The sequence below is a fragment of the Anomaloglossus baeobatrachus genome, chromosome 2 (genome assembly GCF_048569485.1).
Source record: "Anomaloglossus baeobatrachus isolate aAnoBae1 chromosome 2, aAnoBae1.hap1, whole genome shotgun sequence".
Taxonomy (NCBI): domain Eukaryota; kingdom Metazoa; phylum Chordata; class Amphibia; order Anura; family Aromobatidae; genus Anomaloglossus; species Anomaloglossus baeobatrachus.
Window position 1 is genome coordinate 43,116,487 of NC_134354.1, and position 18,685 is coordinate 43,135,171.

Genomic DNA, 18,685 nt, shown 5'->3' on the forward strand with positions numbered 1-18,685 from the left:
CCATCCGGTTTGCGTTTAGTTGGACCATCATTTATTTTTCAACAGGACAATGACCCCAAACACACCTCCAGACTGTGTAAGGGCTATTTGACTAAGAAGTAGAGTGATGGGGTGCTACGCCAGATGACCTGGCCTCCACAGTCACCAGACCTGAACCCAATCGAGATAGTTGGGGGTGAGCTGGACCGCAGAGTGAAGGCAAAAGGGCCAACAAGTGCTAAGCATCTCTGGGAACTCCTTCAAGACTGTTGGAAAACCATTTCCGGTGACTACCTCTTGAAGCTCATCAAGAGAATGCCAAGAGTGTGCAAAGCAGTAATCAAAGCAAAAGGTGGCTACTTTGAAGAACCTAGAATATAAGACATATTTTCAGTTGTTTCACACTTTGTTGTTAAGTATTTCATTCCACATGTGTTAATTCATAGTTTTGATGCCTTCAATGTGAATCTACAATTTTCAGAGTCCTGAAAATAAAGAAAACTCTTTGAATGAGGTGTGTCCAAACATTTGGTCTGTACTGTATTACCAACCAAAATCAGTAGTTTCTCCAGACTTATCCAATATGTGTGGCCAATATGATTGCAACGCCACAAGTGGTAAAGGAGGGGATGGTTAAAACTTATGGCTCCCCAATGGAAAGAAAGAAAATGTTTCACAAATCACTTAAAAATGTCAAATGGAATTCTTAAAAAAAAACACCAAAACATGAGCATTCGTCATCCAGAAGACAAAGGTTCTTCCTCTTTATGAAAAGAGCATTTCCTGTCATTTTTGCAGATATGATGTTTATGTGAATTGTGCAAGAACATCAGAGGGTTTGTGGTCGGCAGAGGAAACCGTCTGTCACATTCTCAAAATATATACCAAGTCTCATAGGAGTTGTCATAGGGGCATGCGCACAAATCCTAGAGCTCCATAGCCCAAACCTCGAAATCAACTCCACCTTCACAAGAGGGAGAAGAAATCATGGAACATCAACCACAACAGTATTTAATGTAGTCTAATAGTGGACGCTTCAGGGATAGTTGCTATGTTTACACAGACTTTTTGAGGATTTTTTTTTAGATGAAATCCTCCTCAAAAACACCTTTAAAAAATTCTTGGAAAACCCTCCCTATTTGTTTCAATGGGTAATTCATTTTGCTGTTTGTGTGAAGATATTTTTGAATTTATTTTTTACTACCTGCAATAACCGGCGTTGCTCGGGATAGTAATTAAGTGGCTCTATATCTCTCACTCTCCCGGTCTCTGTGTGTGTGTGTGTGTGTGTGTGTGTGTGTGTGTGTGTGTGTGTGTGTGTGTGTTTCTCTGTGTCTGTCTCTGTGCGTCTCTGTGTCTGTGTGTCTTTCTCTGCTTGTGTCTCTGTCTATTTCTGTGTGTCTGTGTCTATTTGTCTTTGTATCTGTCTGTTTCTGTGTATCTCTGTGTCTGTCTCTGTGTGTGTCTGTGTGTCTCTCTGTGTGTCAGTCTCATTGTGTCTCTGTATCAGTGTGTCTCTGCCTGTGTCTGTCTTTGTGTCTGTCCGTCTCTGTGTGTCTCTGTCTTTGTGTGTCTGTCTGTCTCTGTGTGTCTCTGTCTCTCTGTGTGTGTCTGTCTATATCATATTACCTCACACATAAGCTTCTTATACTAAGAATGCCCTTCATTGCCTATAGCAACCGATCACAGCTCCTATTAATGACCTGCAGCTCCCATCTCCATTGACTTCAATGTAAGCAGGTTTTTGGCTTATAACAGTAAAGCGCGGGGTTAACTTCCCCTCAAAAAATAGTCTATGACGTTCCCTGAGTCACATGAGGTGTTTGTGCAAAATTTTGCAATTGTAAACGCGATGGTGCGGATTCCTTTAGTGGACATACACACACACACACACACACACACACACACACACACACACACACATTCACACACACACACATTCACACACACACACATTCACACACACACATTCACACACACACATTCACACACACATACATACACACACACACACACACACACATACATACACACACACACATATACACAAACATACACACACACATTCACACACACATTCACACACACATATACATACATACATACACACACACATATACACACACATACACACACACACACACACATTCACACACACATATACATACATACATACACACACACATTCACGCACACATACACACGCACGCACACATACACACACACACACACACACACATACATATGCACACACACACACCTTTATATATTAGATTTCTGATGTGAAAAAACAAAAACGTAAAGAAAAGAGAAAACGACGCTTCTTGGAAGTGGATCCTGATAGAATGTTCTGCAAATTATTTGGAACTGTCCAATCAAAAGGCTGCAAAAAAAAAAAATCAGGAAAAAACAATGTTTCCAAAATTCTTCAAAAGCGTTTCAGAAAACAAAAAAAGAATCCTCCAAAAACTTTCCAAAGAGGGAACATTTCTTGAAAAGATTGGAAAATGCATAGTTTTTGAAAGCTTCTAAAACCTGTGTGAACCTCACCGTCTGGATTCCTTCTAGACTTCTGCTAATTCCTCAGGGTTGTTCCCTGTACGGTGATCATCTGTAATCTCCTGATTGACAATGGACAGGGTTTAAAAAAGGATCTTGTAGACATATATGGGACGAGGCCTAACTGCCTGCGATTTGGGGCAACAATTCCAGTTTATATGGCACGAATTCCCATTGAAAAAATGAATGTATATTGAGCATTGCATATCATTGTTAAAAAATAATAAAATAAAAAATAAAGACAAACTGCTTTACTCGCTCTCCTTGAGTCCAGCAATATGTCTCCACCTTTGCTACTGGTGGTGATTGGCTGCAGCGTTGGCGACACATCAACACCACTTCAGCCAAGCTCGGCTGCTCTGATTGGCTTGTGCAGTCAACTGAGCTCACTGATTGGCCACAGAGCATTACAGACTCCGGGAGCAGCGGAGGAGACTCAGCGCCGGAAGAAAGTGAGAAAACACGGTGATAGAGAAAAGGAGTATTCAGAAATCTTTAAGGGTATGTGCACACAAGCAAGGCGTTTAAGTCGCCTCATACTGGCATGTCAGACCTGGTGTGTCACTCTCCATATAGAGAAAACTTCCCCCTTTAGATCCCAGTCTTAGCCTCTCACCTAGCCAAACCAGATTTCATACTTTGCACTGATGAGGGGTAATACCCCCCAAAAACACGGTGTCTGCATATTGAGATTCTAGTTTGGCTTATATATCCTAAGTCATATGGCAAGGCTTGTTTAAAGGGAACCTGTCACCAGATTTTTCCATATTCTATGAAGGTGCACCTTGGCCCTGACTCCCCTTTTAGACCCCAAAAATAACTTTATAAAACTTGGCCATTAGGTATGCTAATTACCTTGGTGGGCCACAGGGGCAGGCTCATTTTCTGCCCCGTTCCCCCCTCCTGCCTCTGATCGCCGGCCTCCTTCCTTGATTGATGGGATGACGCCCTCCGTCATCCTCCTCGTCGCATTTTCAAATCTCGCGCCTGTGCAGGTAGGTCTGCTCGCGCAGGCGCAGTTCACTCTGCCATATCTTGGGCAGGGCGCCGGTGAGCTAGATGCGCAGGCGCGAGATTATGGGCGGGTAGTAGGATGACGCTGGTGAGGTCATGCACAGCGAACACCTCACCAGCGTCATCCTACTAAATTGTCAGGTTGCCTGAAGCTACTCCCTGACTTAGGGTCCACTACCCAGTCGTGCCCTGGTCCCAGCCTGGTGATGGTTCAAGTCCTCCTCGACAGTTCTGTGCCCCTTGTCACGATCCCCTGCGACCGGGGGTCCAGCTCCTACTAGGCCCAGACCACCGTCTGCTACCTGGTTGCTTCCAAGGAGCCCGACTCCTAACCTCCTCTTTCCTTTACTCCCTACACTTCACTGACTGACTCCTGATACTCCTGATCTCCCCTAACCAACCCCCCAAGTGGGCGACCCTATTCCACTCAGGCCGTCCACTGGTGGGTGTGGTGCAGAGTGTTCCTAGGATTTTATTAGCTGTTGTCGGCAACACCATGTAGTTGGGGATCCGTAACCAAGGAGGAGGTGGATACTGCACAGAGGGCAGATTGCACAATACCCTGTGACGACCTGATAAGCCAGGGGCGTCACAGATAGAGGGATAGATAGATAGATAGATAGATAGAGGGATAGATAGATAGATGGATATAAGGATAGATAGATAGATCGATGGATATAAGGATAGATAGATAGAGAGATAGATGGATATAAGGATAGATAGATAGAGGGATAGATAGATAGATATAAGGATAGATAGATAGAGGATAGATAGATATAAAGAGGGATAGATAGATGATAGATAGATGATAGATAGATAGATATAAAGAGGGATAGAGAGATAGATGATAGATAGATGATAGACAGATGATAGATAGATAGATACAGTGCTTTTTTTGCGGTGGTACGTGCCGGTACGGCGTACCGGAAAATCTGAAGAACGCTGAGGATAAGCACCTCTGGCTCTGTCCACATTGCTAATTTGTAAACTTGCTATATCATCAGCCATTGGCTGGAGCAGGGTGACCTCTGTGTCTCCCCCCCTCTGGTCTGATTGGAGCTAGCATCCATGTGATACTATCCCTCCAATCAGATGTGGAGGGGCGGTGGGTGCCCACCCTCTTCAAGATGTTTATGGACGCTGAAGATTGAGGTCACAGCCGGTCACCCCGATCAGCTGCCATCCGGTAAGGTATTTGCTCCCCTCTGCTGTCTTCCACTCCCCCCCGACCTCCGTTGCCCCCCGTGTCCGATTCAACACCCCCCCCACCGACCTCCGCTCCCACCTGCCCTGTATTCACTGTGCTGCTCCTGCCGCCGGTGATCGGGTCCCCCAGTACTCGCCCCCCGCCTCCAGCTTCCCCCTGCTACCACCGGCGCCATGTCCGCTCCCAGCTGCTAAGCGGGAACACTAGAAAAAAAAATCTCACACTTACCGGTGTGCAGCCTCCCGGGACACGTGTGATCGGCTTCAGGACCTGCCGGTAATCAGCTGGTGCAGTCACACTACGACATTAGCTGACAGTCTACGTCCAGCGGTGGGGCCGGCTTTTTACCGCCCACCTGGTTTAAGCGATCAGGTGATGCTCTGAGGTGACTGCAGCAGCTGATTACGGCTCCTAGAGCGATCAGTCGTGTCCCGGGATTTTGCAGACAGGTGAGTTTTTTTTGCACTGATGCATCAGCTGATTGTATAACCGGCTTTTATACAATCAGCTGCTGTGTCGTGTGATTCATGTCATTTAACCTGACATCATCTGATCACTTTGCCTTCCAGCAAACCGATCAGATGATATTGGATCCGGATTGGACAGCGGGACCCTTGACCCAGGATTACTGCAGAGGGGGGTTCTTTATGTCAATAAAGATGGAGTCACTAATTGTGTTGTGTTTTATTTCTAATAAAAATATTTTCTCTGTCTTGTTTTCTTTTTTATCTTTACAAGAAATTCATGGTGGCCATGTCTAATATTGGCGTGAAACCATGAATTTCAGGCTTAGGGCCAGTTGATAAGGGGTTAGGGCCAGCTGTATATTATTACCCAGCGAGCCACCCGTGACCAGGGCAGCTGAAAGAGTTGGATACAGCGCCAGAATATGGCGCTTCTATGAAAGCGCCATTTTCTGGGGAGGCTGCGGACTGCAATTCGCAGCATGGGTGCCCAGAAAACTTGGGCACTCTGCGCTGCGGATTCCAATCCCCAGCTGCCTAGTTGTACCTGGCTGGACACAAAATTTGTGCGAAGCCCACGTCATTATTTTTTCTTAAATTATTTCATGAAATTCATGAAATAATTAAAAAAAGGGCTTCCCTATATTTTTGGTTCTCAGCCGGGTACAAATAGGCAGGTGGGGATTGGAGGAAGCCCGTACCTGCCTGCTGTACCTGGCTAGCATACAAAAATATGGCATAGCCCACGTCATTTTTTTTTTTTTTATTTACATTTTTGGGCAAAAAACTCCTGCATACAGTCCTGGCTGAAGGATGTTGAGCCTTGTAGTTCGGCAGCTGCTGTCTGCTCTCCTGCATACACTAGTGGATGGAGTATGCTGAGCCTTGTAGTTCTGCTCCCCCTGCCTCTCCTGCATACACTAGTGGATGGAGTATGCTGAGCCTTGTAGTTCTGCTCCCCCTGCCTCTCCTGCATACACTAGTGGATGGAGTATGCTGAGCCTTGTAGTTCTGCACCCCCTGTCTCTCTCTCCAGCATACAGTACCATTTATAGTATGTAGTAAACCATGCACAGGATCTCCCGGCAGCACGACAGCAACGACAGCACTCCCTCCCACTCCTCAAACTCGGCCGCCGGCTGACAGATCCTCCCCACCCCACCCCCTCCTCAATCTTGGCCGCCGGCGCCTAACAGCCCCCCCCCTCCCCCGCAAATATTTTTTTTTACAAAAAAAGCACTGGATAGATATAAGGATAGATAGGGGGATAGATAGATGATAGATAGATATAAGGATAGTTAGAGGTATAAATAGAGGGATAGATAGATGATAGATAGATAGATATAATGATAGTTAGAGGTATAGATAGAGGGATAGATAGATAGATAGATAGATAGAGGAATAGATAGATAGAGGGATAGATAGGTAGGTAGATAGATAGATAGATAGATAGATGGATAGATAGAGGGATAGAGTGATAGATAGATAGATAGATAGATAGATAGATAGATAGATAGATAGATAGATAGATAGATAGACGGATAGATAGATAGAGGGATAGATAGATAGAGGGATAGACGGATAGATAGAGGGATAGACGGATAGATAGAGGGATAGAGGGATAGATGGATAGATAGATAGATGGATAGATAGATAGATAGAGGGATAGATAGAGAGATAGAGAGACAGATAGAGGGATAGATAGATAGATAGATAGATAGAGGGATAGATAGAGAGATAGATAAGAGGAAGATAGATACATAAATGAATAGATAGAAGGATATTTATCTGTTTTACAAAAAGCGCTTCCATAGACCGGAGAGTAGCAGGATCGTTACCCTTTTTTTTTTCTGGACTGTTTATTAAAAACTCATGCCAGACAATATATTTTTATGAAAAACCCTAGTAATACCCCGCTGTGCTGATCCAGGCTGCATACACCCAGATGAGCCGCTGTAATCTGTAATCTGCTGATCATCACAGGCACAATCTGTAGAAGTTTCTTCAGCCTCAAAATAAAAAAAAAAAATCACAGATTCCTTAATTTTATTTTAAGGAAGAGGTAATAAAAGTCTTGTATTACGGAGAGTCCTGGGATTTCTTGAGCACTGGCCACACAGGGAAGAGGTTAATGTGTGCGGTTATGAGAGAGGGCAGGAGCGGGGCTGTCAGTAACAGGCGGTGACCGGGGGAGGCCGCGGCTGTTCCTGGATAGGAGGAGTCTGCAGACACAGGAAGAGCGGAGGCAGCAGCAGCAGGCCCGGGACACTGCGACCGAGGACGGGAAGATGTGGCCCCTTCTCCTGACACTGAGCACCCTGGCGCCCGCCCCCCATAACACGTCCGAGGGTGAGTTATACCCTGGGCTCCTGAATGGGGTCACCGCAATGTGTTATATTATCGCACAGTCAGCACAGCAGAGCCGAGTGTGGCATTAGGATAACGCGTCAGTTCTGTCCTATTACAAAACACTTGGTTATGTCTCCGTTCACATGTACAGTTTGGTATGCACATTGTCGTGCATGTTATACTAAGGCTACTTTCACACTTGCATATTTTTCCTGCAGTCGCAATCCGCCGTTAACGGATTCTGCTGCTTCCCATAGACTTGTATGGATGACGGATTGAGACTGATGGACCTGCGTTGCTTCCGTTGGCCGACGCTGTGTTGCTTCCGCCGGGCGGCAGGAACGCAGCCTGTAATGTTTTTTGAGCAGCGGAATCCTTAGGATTTCGCTGCGCATGCTCTCTCTGGCTCCCTGCACACGTAACCAGGGTACACATCGGGTTACTAAGCAAAGCGCTTTGCTTAGTTACCCGATATTTACCCTGGCTACATGTGCAAGTAGGCAGCGCTAAGCGGTGTACGCTGGTAACCAACGTAAATATCGGGTAACCAAGCAAAGTGCTTTGCTTAGTTACCCAATATTTACCCTGGCTACGTGTGTCCCCTCCCGCACTCCACTCCGCATGTATGCACACGCACACAAGCACGCACACACATGGACACACACCCCCTGTCCCCAGCCATGCAGTCCCCGACACTAACGTCCTCAACGCCATGGCCCCGCTCGGCTCCACCCACCCCGCACTCCACGCCCCGCACACATTCTCGGCAGCCGAACGATCAGCTGATCACCCGGCGGTCGGCTGCTGTGAGCGATCAGCTGATCACCCGGCGGTCGGCTGCTGTGAGCGATCAGCTGATCACCCGGCGGTCGGCTGCTGTGAGCGATCAGCTGATCACCCGGCGGTCGGCTGCTGTGAGCGATCAGCTGATCACCCGGCGGTCGGCTGCTGTGAGCGATCAGCTGATCACCCGGCGGTCGGCTGCTGTGAGCGATCAGCTGATTACCCGGCGGTCGGCTGCTGTGAGCGATCAGCTGATCACCCGGCGGACGGCTGCTGTGAGCGATCAGCTGATCACCCGGCGGTCGGCTGCTGTGAGCGATCAGCTGATCACCCGGCGGTCGGCTGCTGTGAGCGATCAGCTGATCACCCGGCGGTCGGCTGCTGTGAGCGATCAGCTGATCACCCGGCGGTCGGCTGCTGTGAGCGATCAGCTGATCACCCGGCGGTCGGCTGCTGTGAGCGATCGGCTGATCACCCGGCGGTCGGCTGCTGTGAGCGATCGGCTGATCACCCGGCGGTCGGCTGCTGTGAGCGATCGGCTGATCACCCGGCGGCCGGCTGCTGTGAGCGATCGGCTGATCACCCGGCGGCCGGCTGCTGTGAGCGATCGGCTGATCACCCGGCGGTCGGCTGCTGTGAGCGATCGGCTGATCACCCGGCGGCCGGCTGCTGTGAGCGATCGGCTGATCACCCGGCGGTCGGCTGCTGTGAGCGATCGGCTGATCACCCGGCGGCCGGCTGCTGTGAGCGATCGGCTGATCACCCGGCGGCCGGCTGCTGTGAGCGATCGGCTGATCACCCGGCGGCCGGCTGCTGTGAGCGATCAGCTGATCGTTCACAATAGTCTGCTGCCGGTAAAAGTGTAAAGAAGAAAAAAAAAAATTAGATTCCGTTGTTTTGTACGATCCGTTGCATCCGTCACACAACGCAATGCAACGGATGCTGTTCAACGCGAGTGTGAAACTAGCCTAAGATCCATGCATACATATATATATATATATATATATATATATATATATCAGTGTGCGGATTTTATAACAGCTTTTATAGCTGTTTTTAGCTTTTTATAATTTGGTATCCTCTAAATAACTCAACACACTGCAATTAATGTCTAAACCGTTGGCAACAAAAGTGACTACACCCCCAAGTGAAAATAGACAAATTGTGCCCATGGTGTGAATATTTTGTGTGGCCACCATTATTTAACAGCACGGCCTTATTTCTCTTGGGCATGGAGGTCACTAGAGCTTCACAGGAGCCACTGGATCCTCTTCCATCCTCCATGATGACATCACAGTGTTGGTGGATGTTACAGACCTTGCGCTCCTCCACCTTCTGTTTGAGGAGGCCCCACAGATGCTCCATAGGGTTTAGGTCTGGAGACACTTGGCCAGTCCAGCACCTTAAGGCCCTGTGCCCACAGGACAATGTACCCGCGGATTTTGCCGCAGAAAACCTGTGGATTTATCTAGATTTTCCAGATAAATCCACAGGTTTTAGCAACTGCAGACACTCCCCATGTTATCCTATGGGACATGGGGAGTGCTGTGTCCATGCTGCGGTATGTGCGGCTGCAGAATATGCTGTGGATGTCCCGCAGCCGCACATAACTGCATGTCAATTATTCCTGCGGAAATACCTGCAGAATTCCCGGCCCTCCGCTATGGAGATAGAGGCCGGGACTTCCGCAGCAAGTCACACGAATGTCCGCAGGTTTTCCATGGATATTTCGCTTAAATCCCGCAGCAATGTATAGCTGCGGATTCTGGGGAGCTGCTGCGGGAAACCTGTGGACGTACCTGCGGCTATATCCACGGGTACAGAGTCCCGTGGGCACATAGCCTAAGGCAATGTGCCCATGGGAGCTTGCACCTGTGGATTTTGCCGTGGAAAACCTGCGGATTTATCTGGATTTTCTAGATAAATCCGCAGGTTTCAGCAAGTACAGACACTCGCCATGTTATCGTATGGGACATGGGGAGTGCTGTGTCCATGCTGCGGTATGTGCGGCTGCAGAATATGCTGCGGATGTCCCGCAGCCGCACATAACTGCATGTCAATTATTCCTGCGGATTTATCTGCGGAACTCCTGGCCCTCCACTATGGAGATAGAGGCTGGGACTTCTGCAGATAAGTCACACGAATGTCCGCAGGCGAGGTGAGTGGATCCTGTCTTGTTATACCGCTGTATGGTCTTGGCCACTGTGCCGCAGCGCAGTGTCAGGGTGGTGGCAATCTTCTTATAGCCTCGGCCATCTTTTTGTAGAGCAACAATTCTTTTTTCCAGATCCTCAGAGAATTCTTTGCCATGAGGAGCCATGTTGAACTCCCAGTGACCAGTATGAGAGAGTGTGTGAGAGAGAGAACACCAAATGTAATACACCTGCTCCTCATTCAAACCTGACACCTTGTATAACTAATGAGTCGCATGACACCAGGGAGGGAAAATGGCTAATTGGGCACATTTCACTTAGGGGTGTACTCACTGTTGTTGCCAGCAGTTTAGACATTACTGGCTGAGTGTTTAGTTATTTAGAGGACACCAAATTTCCCCTGTTATACAAGCTGCACACTGACACTGCACATTGTATCACAGGGTCAGATCTTCAGTGTTGTCCGATGAAAAGATATAAGAAAATATGTACAAAAATAATGTGAGGGGTGTACTCACTTCTGTGATATACTGTATATATTGTGTGTGTGTATGTATGTATATATATGTATGTGTGTGTGTATATATATATATAATATATATTAGTGCAGACCAAAGGTTTGGACACACCTTCTCATCTCTAGGACAACTAGTAAGAGGAGACTTTGCGCAGCAGGCCTTCATGGTAAAATAGCTGCTAGGAAACCCCTGCTAAGGACAGGCAACAAGCAGAAGAGACTTGTTTGGGCTAAAGAACACAAGGAATGGACATTAGACCAGTGGAAATCTGTGCTTTGATCTGATGAGTCCAAATTTGAGATCTTTGGATCCAACCACCGTGTCTTTGTAGAAAAGGTGATTGGATGGACTCCACATGGCTGGTTCCCACCGTGAAGCATGGAGGAGGAGGTGTGATGGTGTGGGGGGGGCTTTGCTGGTGACACTGTTGTGGATTTATTCAAAAATTGAAGGCATACAGAACCAGCATGGCTACCACAGCATCTTGCAGCGGCGTGCTATTCCATCCGGTTTGCGTTTAGTTGGACCATCATTTATTTTTCAACAGGACGATGACCCCAAACACCTCCAGGCTGTGTAAGGGCTATTTGACTAAGAAGGAGAGTGATAGGGTGCTATGCCAGATGACCTGACCTCCACAGTCACCAGACCTGAACCCAATCGAGATGGTTTGGGGGTGAGCTGGACCGCAGAGTGAAGGCAAAAGGGCCAACAAGTGCTAAGCATCTCTGGGAACTCCTTCAGGACTGTTGGAAAACCATTTCCGGTGACTACCTCTTCAAGCTCATCAAGAGAATGCCAAGAGTATGCAAAGCAGTAATCAAAGCAAAAGGTGGCTACTCTGAAGAAGCTAGAATATAAGACATATTTTCAGTTGTTTCAAACTTTTTTGTTCAGTATTTCATTCCACATGTGTGAATTTATAGTTTTGATGCCTTCAATGTGAATCTACAATTTTCAGAGTCATGAAAATAAACAAAACTCATTGAATGAGAAGGTGTGTCCAAACTGTACTGGTCTGTACTGTATGTATATGTAATATATATATATATATATATATATATATATATATATATACACACACACACACGTATATTGAATCAAAATAGAAACACAACCCTTTGTTTGCTCATTTTTTCATGAGCCGATATCACTCTTAGTACTCACTTTTGTGATATAGTGTATATGATGATATACAGTATAATTTATAGTTATTATTCTATTTTTATTATATGTATGTATTTATGTCCTTGTTTCCATTAGGCCTTCAGATGTTATATATATATAAAAACACGTACCCATTAATAGTCTATGGGGCTGTACGTCCGTCATAGCCTTAATGCCCCCGTATAGACTGGACAATAAGACGCTTGTGTGAACAACACATCAGTATTGTTGTTCCTTAGGGGTACTTTACATGCTGCGACATCGCTAGCAATTGCTAGCGATGTCACGTGCGATAGCACCCGCCCCCGTCATTGTAACAATATGTGGTGATCGCTGCCGTAGCAAACATTATCGCTACGGCAGCGTCACACGTACTTACCTTGGCAGCGACGTTGCTGTGACCGCCGAACAATCCCTCCTTCAAGGGGGAGGGGCGAACGACATCGTACCTGCAGCAGCAACGATATTAAGGAAAGGAGCGACGTGTCAACGAGCAATGATTTTTCACGTTTTTGCGCTCGTTGATCGTCGCTCATTTGTGTCACACGCTGCAATGTCGCTACCGGCGCCGGATGTGCATCACTAACGACATGACCCCGACGATATATCGTTAGCGATGTCGCAGCGTGTAAAGTACCCCTTAGGCAATCAAGCGATGAGAGGTGGTAGCATGCAATGTGTTTTTCAAGCGGATCCCATTTGAGAAAGCACTAACAAAAAACTCCTAAAAGAAAGCACATAATGCACAGCAGGGTTAAAAACGAAAGTTGTGGATTTTTGGTCCATTCTTCTGGGAAGCCGCCGCTATGTTATATATGGGAATCTAAAAAATACCGGCACAAAAGACGTCCTAAGTGACGTCAGATAAGATTCTTCGAGGAACACATCGGATGTATTTTCCTGAAGAGTCTTCTGCTTCAAATAAAGATGGCGTGTGCACACACCCTTATATGAATCCTAAATCTACCGATCTGTGAGGCCTCTGTAGCACTGCAAAGTCTGTGTAGTCCAGGCCATAGAAAGGTTTACCGGACCCTGACCCAGCAGCCGTGTAGGTAGTCTGTGGCTGCCAGACCAGACCCCTCCGAACGTCCTCCCACCAGCCGCCATCCCCTGCTCCTTTTCTTACGGTATTGCCAGTCCAGGCGTGACTAACACAAGACCTCCCGCTGACTAATCAGAAGAAATGGCGGCAGGTAGGAGAAGGGTCGCAGGGCTTTGCTTCAGCAGCCACAAACTACCGACGTGGCAGCTGCATTGGGGTCCTGCAAATCTCTGCGCAACTCTCTACTATCCATCTAACCATAGAAATGGCAGCGCTCCAAGCTGTGGTGGTAAAAAACAGCAGCGCTTTATCCACCCACGTCATTTCAGATGTTTTGGCTCACAAATAAATCTGAGGCGTCTTCAAGTATGCAATTTTATGTGAGAATTTGTATATTAGGCTGCTTTCACACTACGTTTTTCTAACATGCGTCATGAACGTTTTTTTGCTCTAAAAGTGGATCCTGTTTTTACAAAGAAAAACGCATGCAAACATGTGTTTTTTTGCAGGATCATGTCACTGGATGTTTAGGGGCGGGCATTGAAGTCATGTGATCGGGAGTGAGGGGAACTAAACGTGATAGACTGGGAGCCGGCATCTGACAGCTGCGGACGCTGGTAACTAAGGTAAACACCGGGTAACTAAGCGAAGTGCTTTGCTTGGTTACCCAATATTTACCTTGGTTACGAGCGTCCGCAGCTCTCAGGTGGGGGAGAGAGAGGGAAGGGTAGAGAGAAACTGATCACGCCAGGCTAGTTTCTGGGCATGCTCAGTAGAGCAAGCAGGATCCTGTCTATCAGCATTCCAGTGTTCACATGCGTTTGCGTGCAGTATAGTCAGGATCCAGCAATATGCAGTATTTGGACGCAGCTCAAAAACACTACAAGTAGCGTTTTTGAAAAAAGTTAAAAAAAACTGCAAGTCGCTGGATCCTCACTATAACGCACGTGAACGCATATGAATGCATGTTGACGTGAGTTCATTGCAAATGCATTGAAATGAAAACGCATTTGCACTGGATCCGTTTTTGCGTTAAAAAAACGTTCATGACGCATGTTAAAAACACGTAGTGTGAAAGCCGCCTAATTATAATTTCCTGAGTGATTTAGGAAAACTACCGCTATCATGGATGGTCACTGTGCGCTTGTCTGTAGGTCATGACTCATAAAGTGATGCTAGTCTCTCCTGTGCATTGCCTCTATAAAACTCCGCAGGAAAGAGTAAAGGCCGCTTTACACGCTACGACATCGTTCAAGCCATGTCGTTGGGGTCACGGAATTTGTGACGCACATCCGGCCGCTTTAGCGATGTCGTTGCATGTGAGACCTATGAGCGATTTTGCATCGTCGCAAAAACGTGCAAAATCGCTAAGCGGTGACATGCCCCCCTATTCCCAATTATCGTTGCTGCTGCGTGTACGATGTAGTTAGTCGTTCCTGCGGCAGAACACATCGCTATCTGTGACACCGCAGAAACGAGGAACCTCTCCTTACCTGCGGCCGCCAGCAATGCGGAATGAAGGTGGTTGGCGGGATGTTACGTCCCGCTCATCTCCGCCCCTCCGCTTCTATTGGGTGGCCGCTTAGTGACGTCGCTGTGACGCCAAACGAACCACCCCCTTAGAAACGTCGCTAGGCAGGTAAGTATGTGTGACGGGTCTGAGCCCGTGTCGCACAACTGATGGGGACGGTCACACACACACGCTAGCGATATCGGTAACGATATCACAGCGTGTAAAGCGGCCTTTAGAGGGAACCACATCCCACGTGGTTTTATACAGGCAATGCACAGGAGAAACTAACATCATTTTAGCCGTTGGAAGAGGTCCGATTAAAAGGGAGCAAGCCAAAATCACAGCTGCTAGGAGGGGTGTATAAGGAGATCTCATTGAAATCATTGATGTTTTCTAATTGGCTATTTACTACTGCATTGCCAGATGTTGCTTTGGAAATCACCAGACCAAGAATTGGACATGTGATGAGTGTATGCTTTTGAGGCAACCCGCTGTATCATACCCTTAGGTCAGGGCCACACGGGGACTACTGCGATTCTCGCATGACACTCGGCTCACACTGGCAGCACAGCAGGAGCCGAGTGTCATGCGAGTGTCACTGAGACAGGTCCGATCATGCGAACTCGGCTGCGGGGGGCAGGCTGGCTCTGAGGATGGGTAGGTTGGCGCTGCGGGGGGCAGGCCGGCTCTGAGGAGGGGTAGGTTGGCGCTGCGGGGGGCGGGCCGGCTCTGAGGAGGGGTAGGTTGGCGCTGCGGGGGGCAGGCCGGCTCTGAGGAGGGGTAGGTTGGCGCTGCGGGGGGCGGGCCGGCTCTGAGGAGGGGTAGGCCGGCTCTGCAGAGGGGACGGAGTGATTTATCTCCCTATCTCCTCCGTTGCCAGCTATTACCATTCTCGCTCTGCACTCGCGGTACACCAATGTAATGCAAGTGCAGTGCGATTTTTCTCTCGCCCCAAAGACTTGAATAGGTGCGAGAGAAACCTGGATCGCATTACACCCACAGCATGTTGTGACTGTTTTCTCGGTCCGATTAGGGCTGAGAAAATAATCACTCATGGGTGCTGGCACATAGTAATATTGGTCCGAGTGGAATGCGATGTTTTATTGCATTCCACTCGCTCCGTTTTTCATGCCGTGTGGCTTAGGCCTTAGGGCGCTTTTCCATCTGCGATTTTCTTGTGCGAGTGCGATCCAATAAAAAATCAGATTGCACTCGCACCAGTGATAATCAATCAATCTGTCCCGTTTTTTCTACACAAGATTCGGGCTCTTGGTGCAATCGCAGCATGCTGCATTTTGCACCAAGTCTCAGCTCTCGAACCCCCATGCACGCTTATGGGAGCGAGAAGAAAAAAAAATCGCACAACGGATGGCATACGCATGTCACACGGATCTTTGGTGTTAAAAATCTACAGACTTGCATAGCACTCACATCATACGGATGCTATAGCGGCGAGAAAAAAAAAACCGCAGACCATACGCATGACACTCGCCCCACTTTTCTGGGCGAGTATTGCAGTTATTAATCACAGATGGAAAAGCGCACTTAGAGTCACTATTTGATGTAGAGTGGTCTCTTGTGAGGTGAAAACGGGATGCACTTTGGACTAACAGCACTATCCTTTGAGGGGAACAAGTAACATAAGACTAACTGTTACCTCTGCTTCAGTCCATGGACTTTGTATTATAATTATTACTTTTTGTCATAACACACTGGACTACCTGCAACTAATTTGTTATTGATTTTCAACAAAATTGGAGGATACTATATGTTGAAAAAGTGATTTATATTATACACCATGTTATGTTGTTCAATTTATTCTACAAACGACCCCTGAGGAACCTCCCGCTGGGAGGAGAAACGCGTCGGGTCAGTTAGGGGTACATGGGTTGTGAGGTGAGCGACCCTATGGTTTATGGTGCAATAAGCAGGTATGGCATCCAGCAATACCCTTTTTATTATCTGAAGATATAGACTTTGGATGTCCCTTAGATCCTTGACTATAGGACTATTGATTACCGGACGGATTAGGGGTTGTCCTGACTGCTATATTCACATTTCGGGGAAACTATCCCCTTTCTGTGTTAGAGGTCCCCCATAATAGTAGTATCCAATGACTGATATTTACCTTCTCTAGAGTCACAAACCTGAGGGGTAATGCTGATAATATATCTCAATCATATGTCATATCTTCTTGGAAGGGGGTTTCATATTGTCTTTTGTGTCTACAGCACATCTGCCTAAGGCTATGTGCGCACTAGTGCGTTTTACCCGCGGATTTGCTGCGGAAATTTCTTGAGAAATGTCTGCAATCTTTGTGCAGACATTTCCCAGCAAATCCTATGTGAAAAAAAAATAGCTGTGCGCACTGTGCGGATTTTTCTCAAGAAATTTCCTTGAAGAATTTCTCGAGAAAATTTCTTGAGAAAATGAGCATGTCAATTCTTTTCCGCAGGTACCTGTGGATTTCGGCAGTACAGCCTGCAAAATCCGCAGGGAACAACCTGCGGCTAATCCGCATGCGGATTTACCGCGGATTTGGTGCGAATTTTTTTCCGGAGGTCCGGAAATCTTCCACTCCTAGAAGTTTCTCAAGAAATTTTCTTGAGAAACTTCACAGTTCTAGTGCGCACATAGCCTAAGTGTCGAAATCATTTCTGAAGTGTCCTGTAAGCGTTGTCTTACTTTTAATGATATAGAATAAACATTTATATTTTAGAAGTTGTCCTTGTCTGTGAAAAGTTTAGTTTCCGATACCTTCAGGATTGTTTTTATCTGTGAACCCACTCATCACTAGTTATAAGTACTGAGCACCTGAGCATGGTAGTGCCCGCTCATCACTAGTTATAAGTACTGAGCACCTGAGCATGGTAGTGCCCGCTCATCACTAGTTACCAGTACTGAGCACCCGAGCATGGTAGTGCCCGCTCATCACTAGTTACCAGTACTGAGCACCCGAGCATGGTAGTGCCCGCTCATCACTAGTTATAAGTACTGAGCACCTGAGCATGGTAGTGCCCGCTCATCACTAGTTATAAGTACTGAGCACCTGAGCATGGTAGTGCCCGCTCATCACTAGTTACCAGTACTGAGCACCCGAGCATGGTAGTGCCCGCTCATCACTAGTTATAAGTACTGAGCACCTGAGCATGGTAGTGCCCGCTCATCACTAGTTATAAGTACTGAGCACCTGAGCATGGTAGTGCCCGCTCATCACTAGTTATAAGTACTGAGCACCTGAGCATGGTAGTGCCCGCTCATCACTAGTTACCAGTACTGAGCACCCGAGCATGGTAGTGCCCGCTCATCACTAGTTATAAGTACTGAGCACCTGAGCATGGTAGTGCTCGCTCATCACTAGTTATAAGTACTGAGCACCTGAGCATGGTAGTGCCCGCTCATCACTAGTTATAAGTACTGAGCACCTGAGCATGGTAGTGCCCGCTCATCACTAGTTATAAGTACTGAGCACCTGAGCATGGTAGTGCCCGCTCATCACTAGTTACCAGTACTGAGCACCCGAGCATGGTAGTGCCCGCTCATCACTAGTTATAAGTACTGAGCACCTGAGCATGGTAGTGCCCGCTCATCACTAGTTATAAGTACTGAGCACCTGAGCATGGTAGTGCCCGCTCATCACTAGTTATAAGTACTGAGCACCTGAGCATGGTAGTGCCCGCTCATCACTAGTTACCAGTACTGAGCACCCGAGCATGGTAGTGCCCGCTCATCACTAGTTATAAGTACTGAGCACCTGAGCATGGTAGTGCCCGCTCATCACTAGTTATAAGTACTGAGCACCTGAGCATGGTAGTGCCCGCTCATCACTAGTTATAAGTACTGAGCACCTGAGCATGGTAGTGCCCGCTCATCACTAGTTACCAGTACTGAGCACCCGAGCATGGTAGTGCCCGCTCATCACTAGTTATAAGTA

General features: G+C 47.3%; 1 protein-coding gene across 1 annotated transcript in view; it reads left to right on the forward strand.

Annotated features, from left to right (window-relative positions):
* The first annotated feature begins 7,443 nt into the window (after positions 1–7,443).
* The window catches only part of IFNGR2 (interferon gamma receptor 2), a 37,691-nt gene continuing 26,449 nt past the window's right edge, over positions 7,444–18,685 (forward strand). Inside the window, exon 1 of the mRNA XM_075335016.1 lies at positions 7,444–7,572. Coding sequence (XP_075191131.1) covers positions 7,512–7,572 — 61 coding nt within the window. The 5' untranslated portion in view covers positions 7,444–7,511. The remainder of the gene's footprint in view (positions 7,573–18,685) is intronic.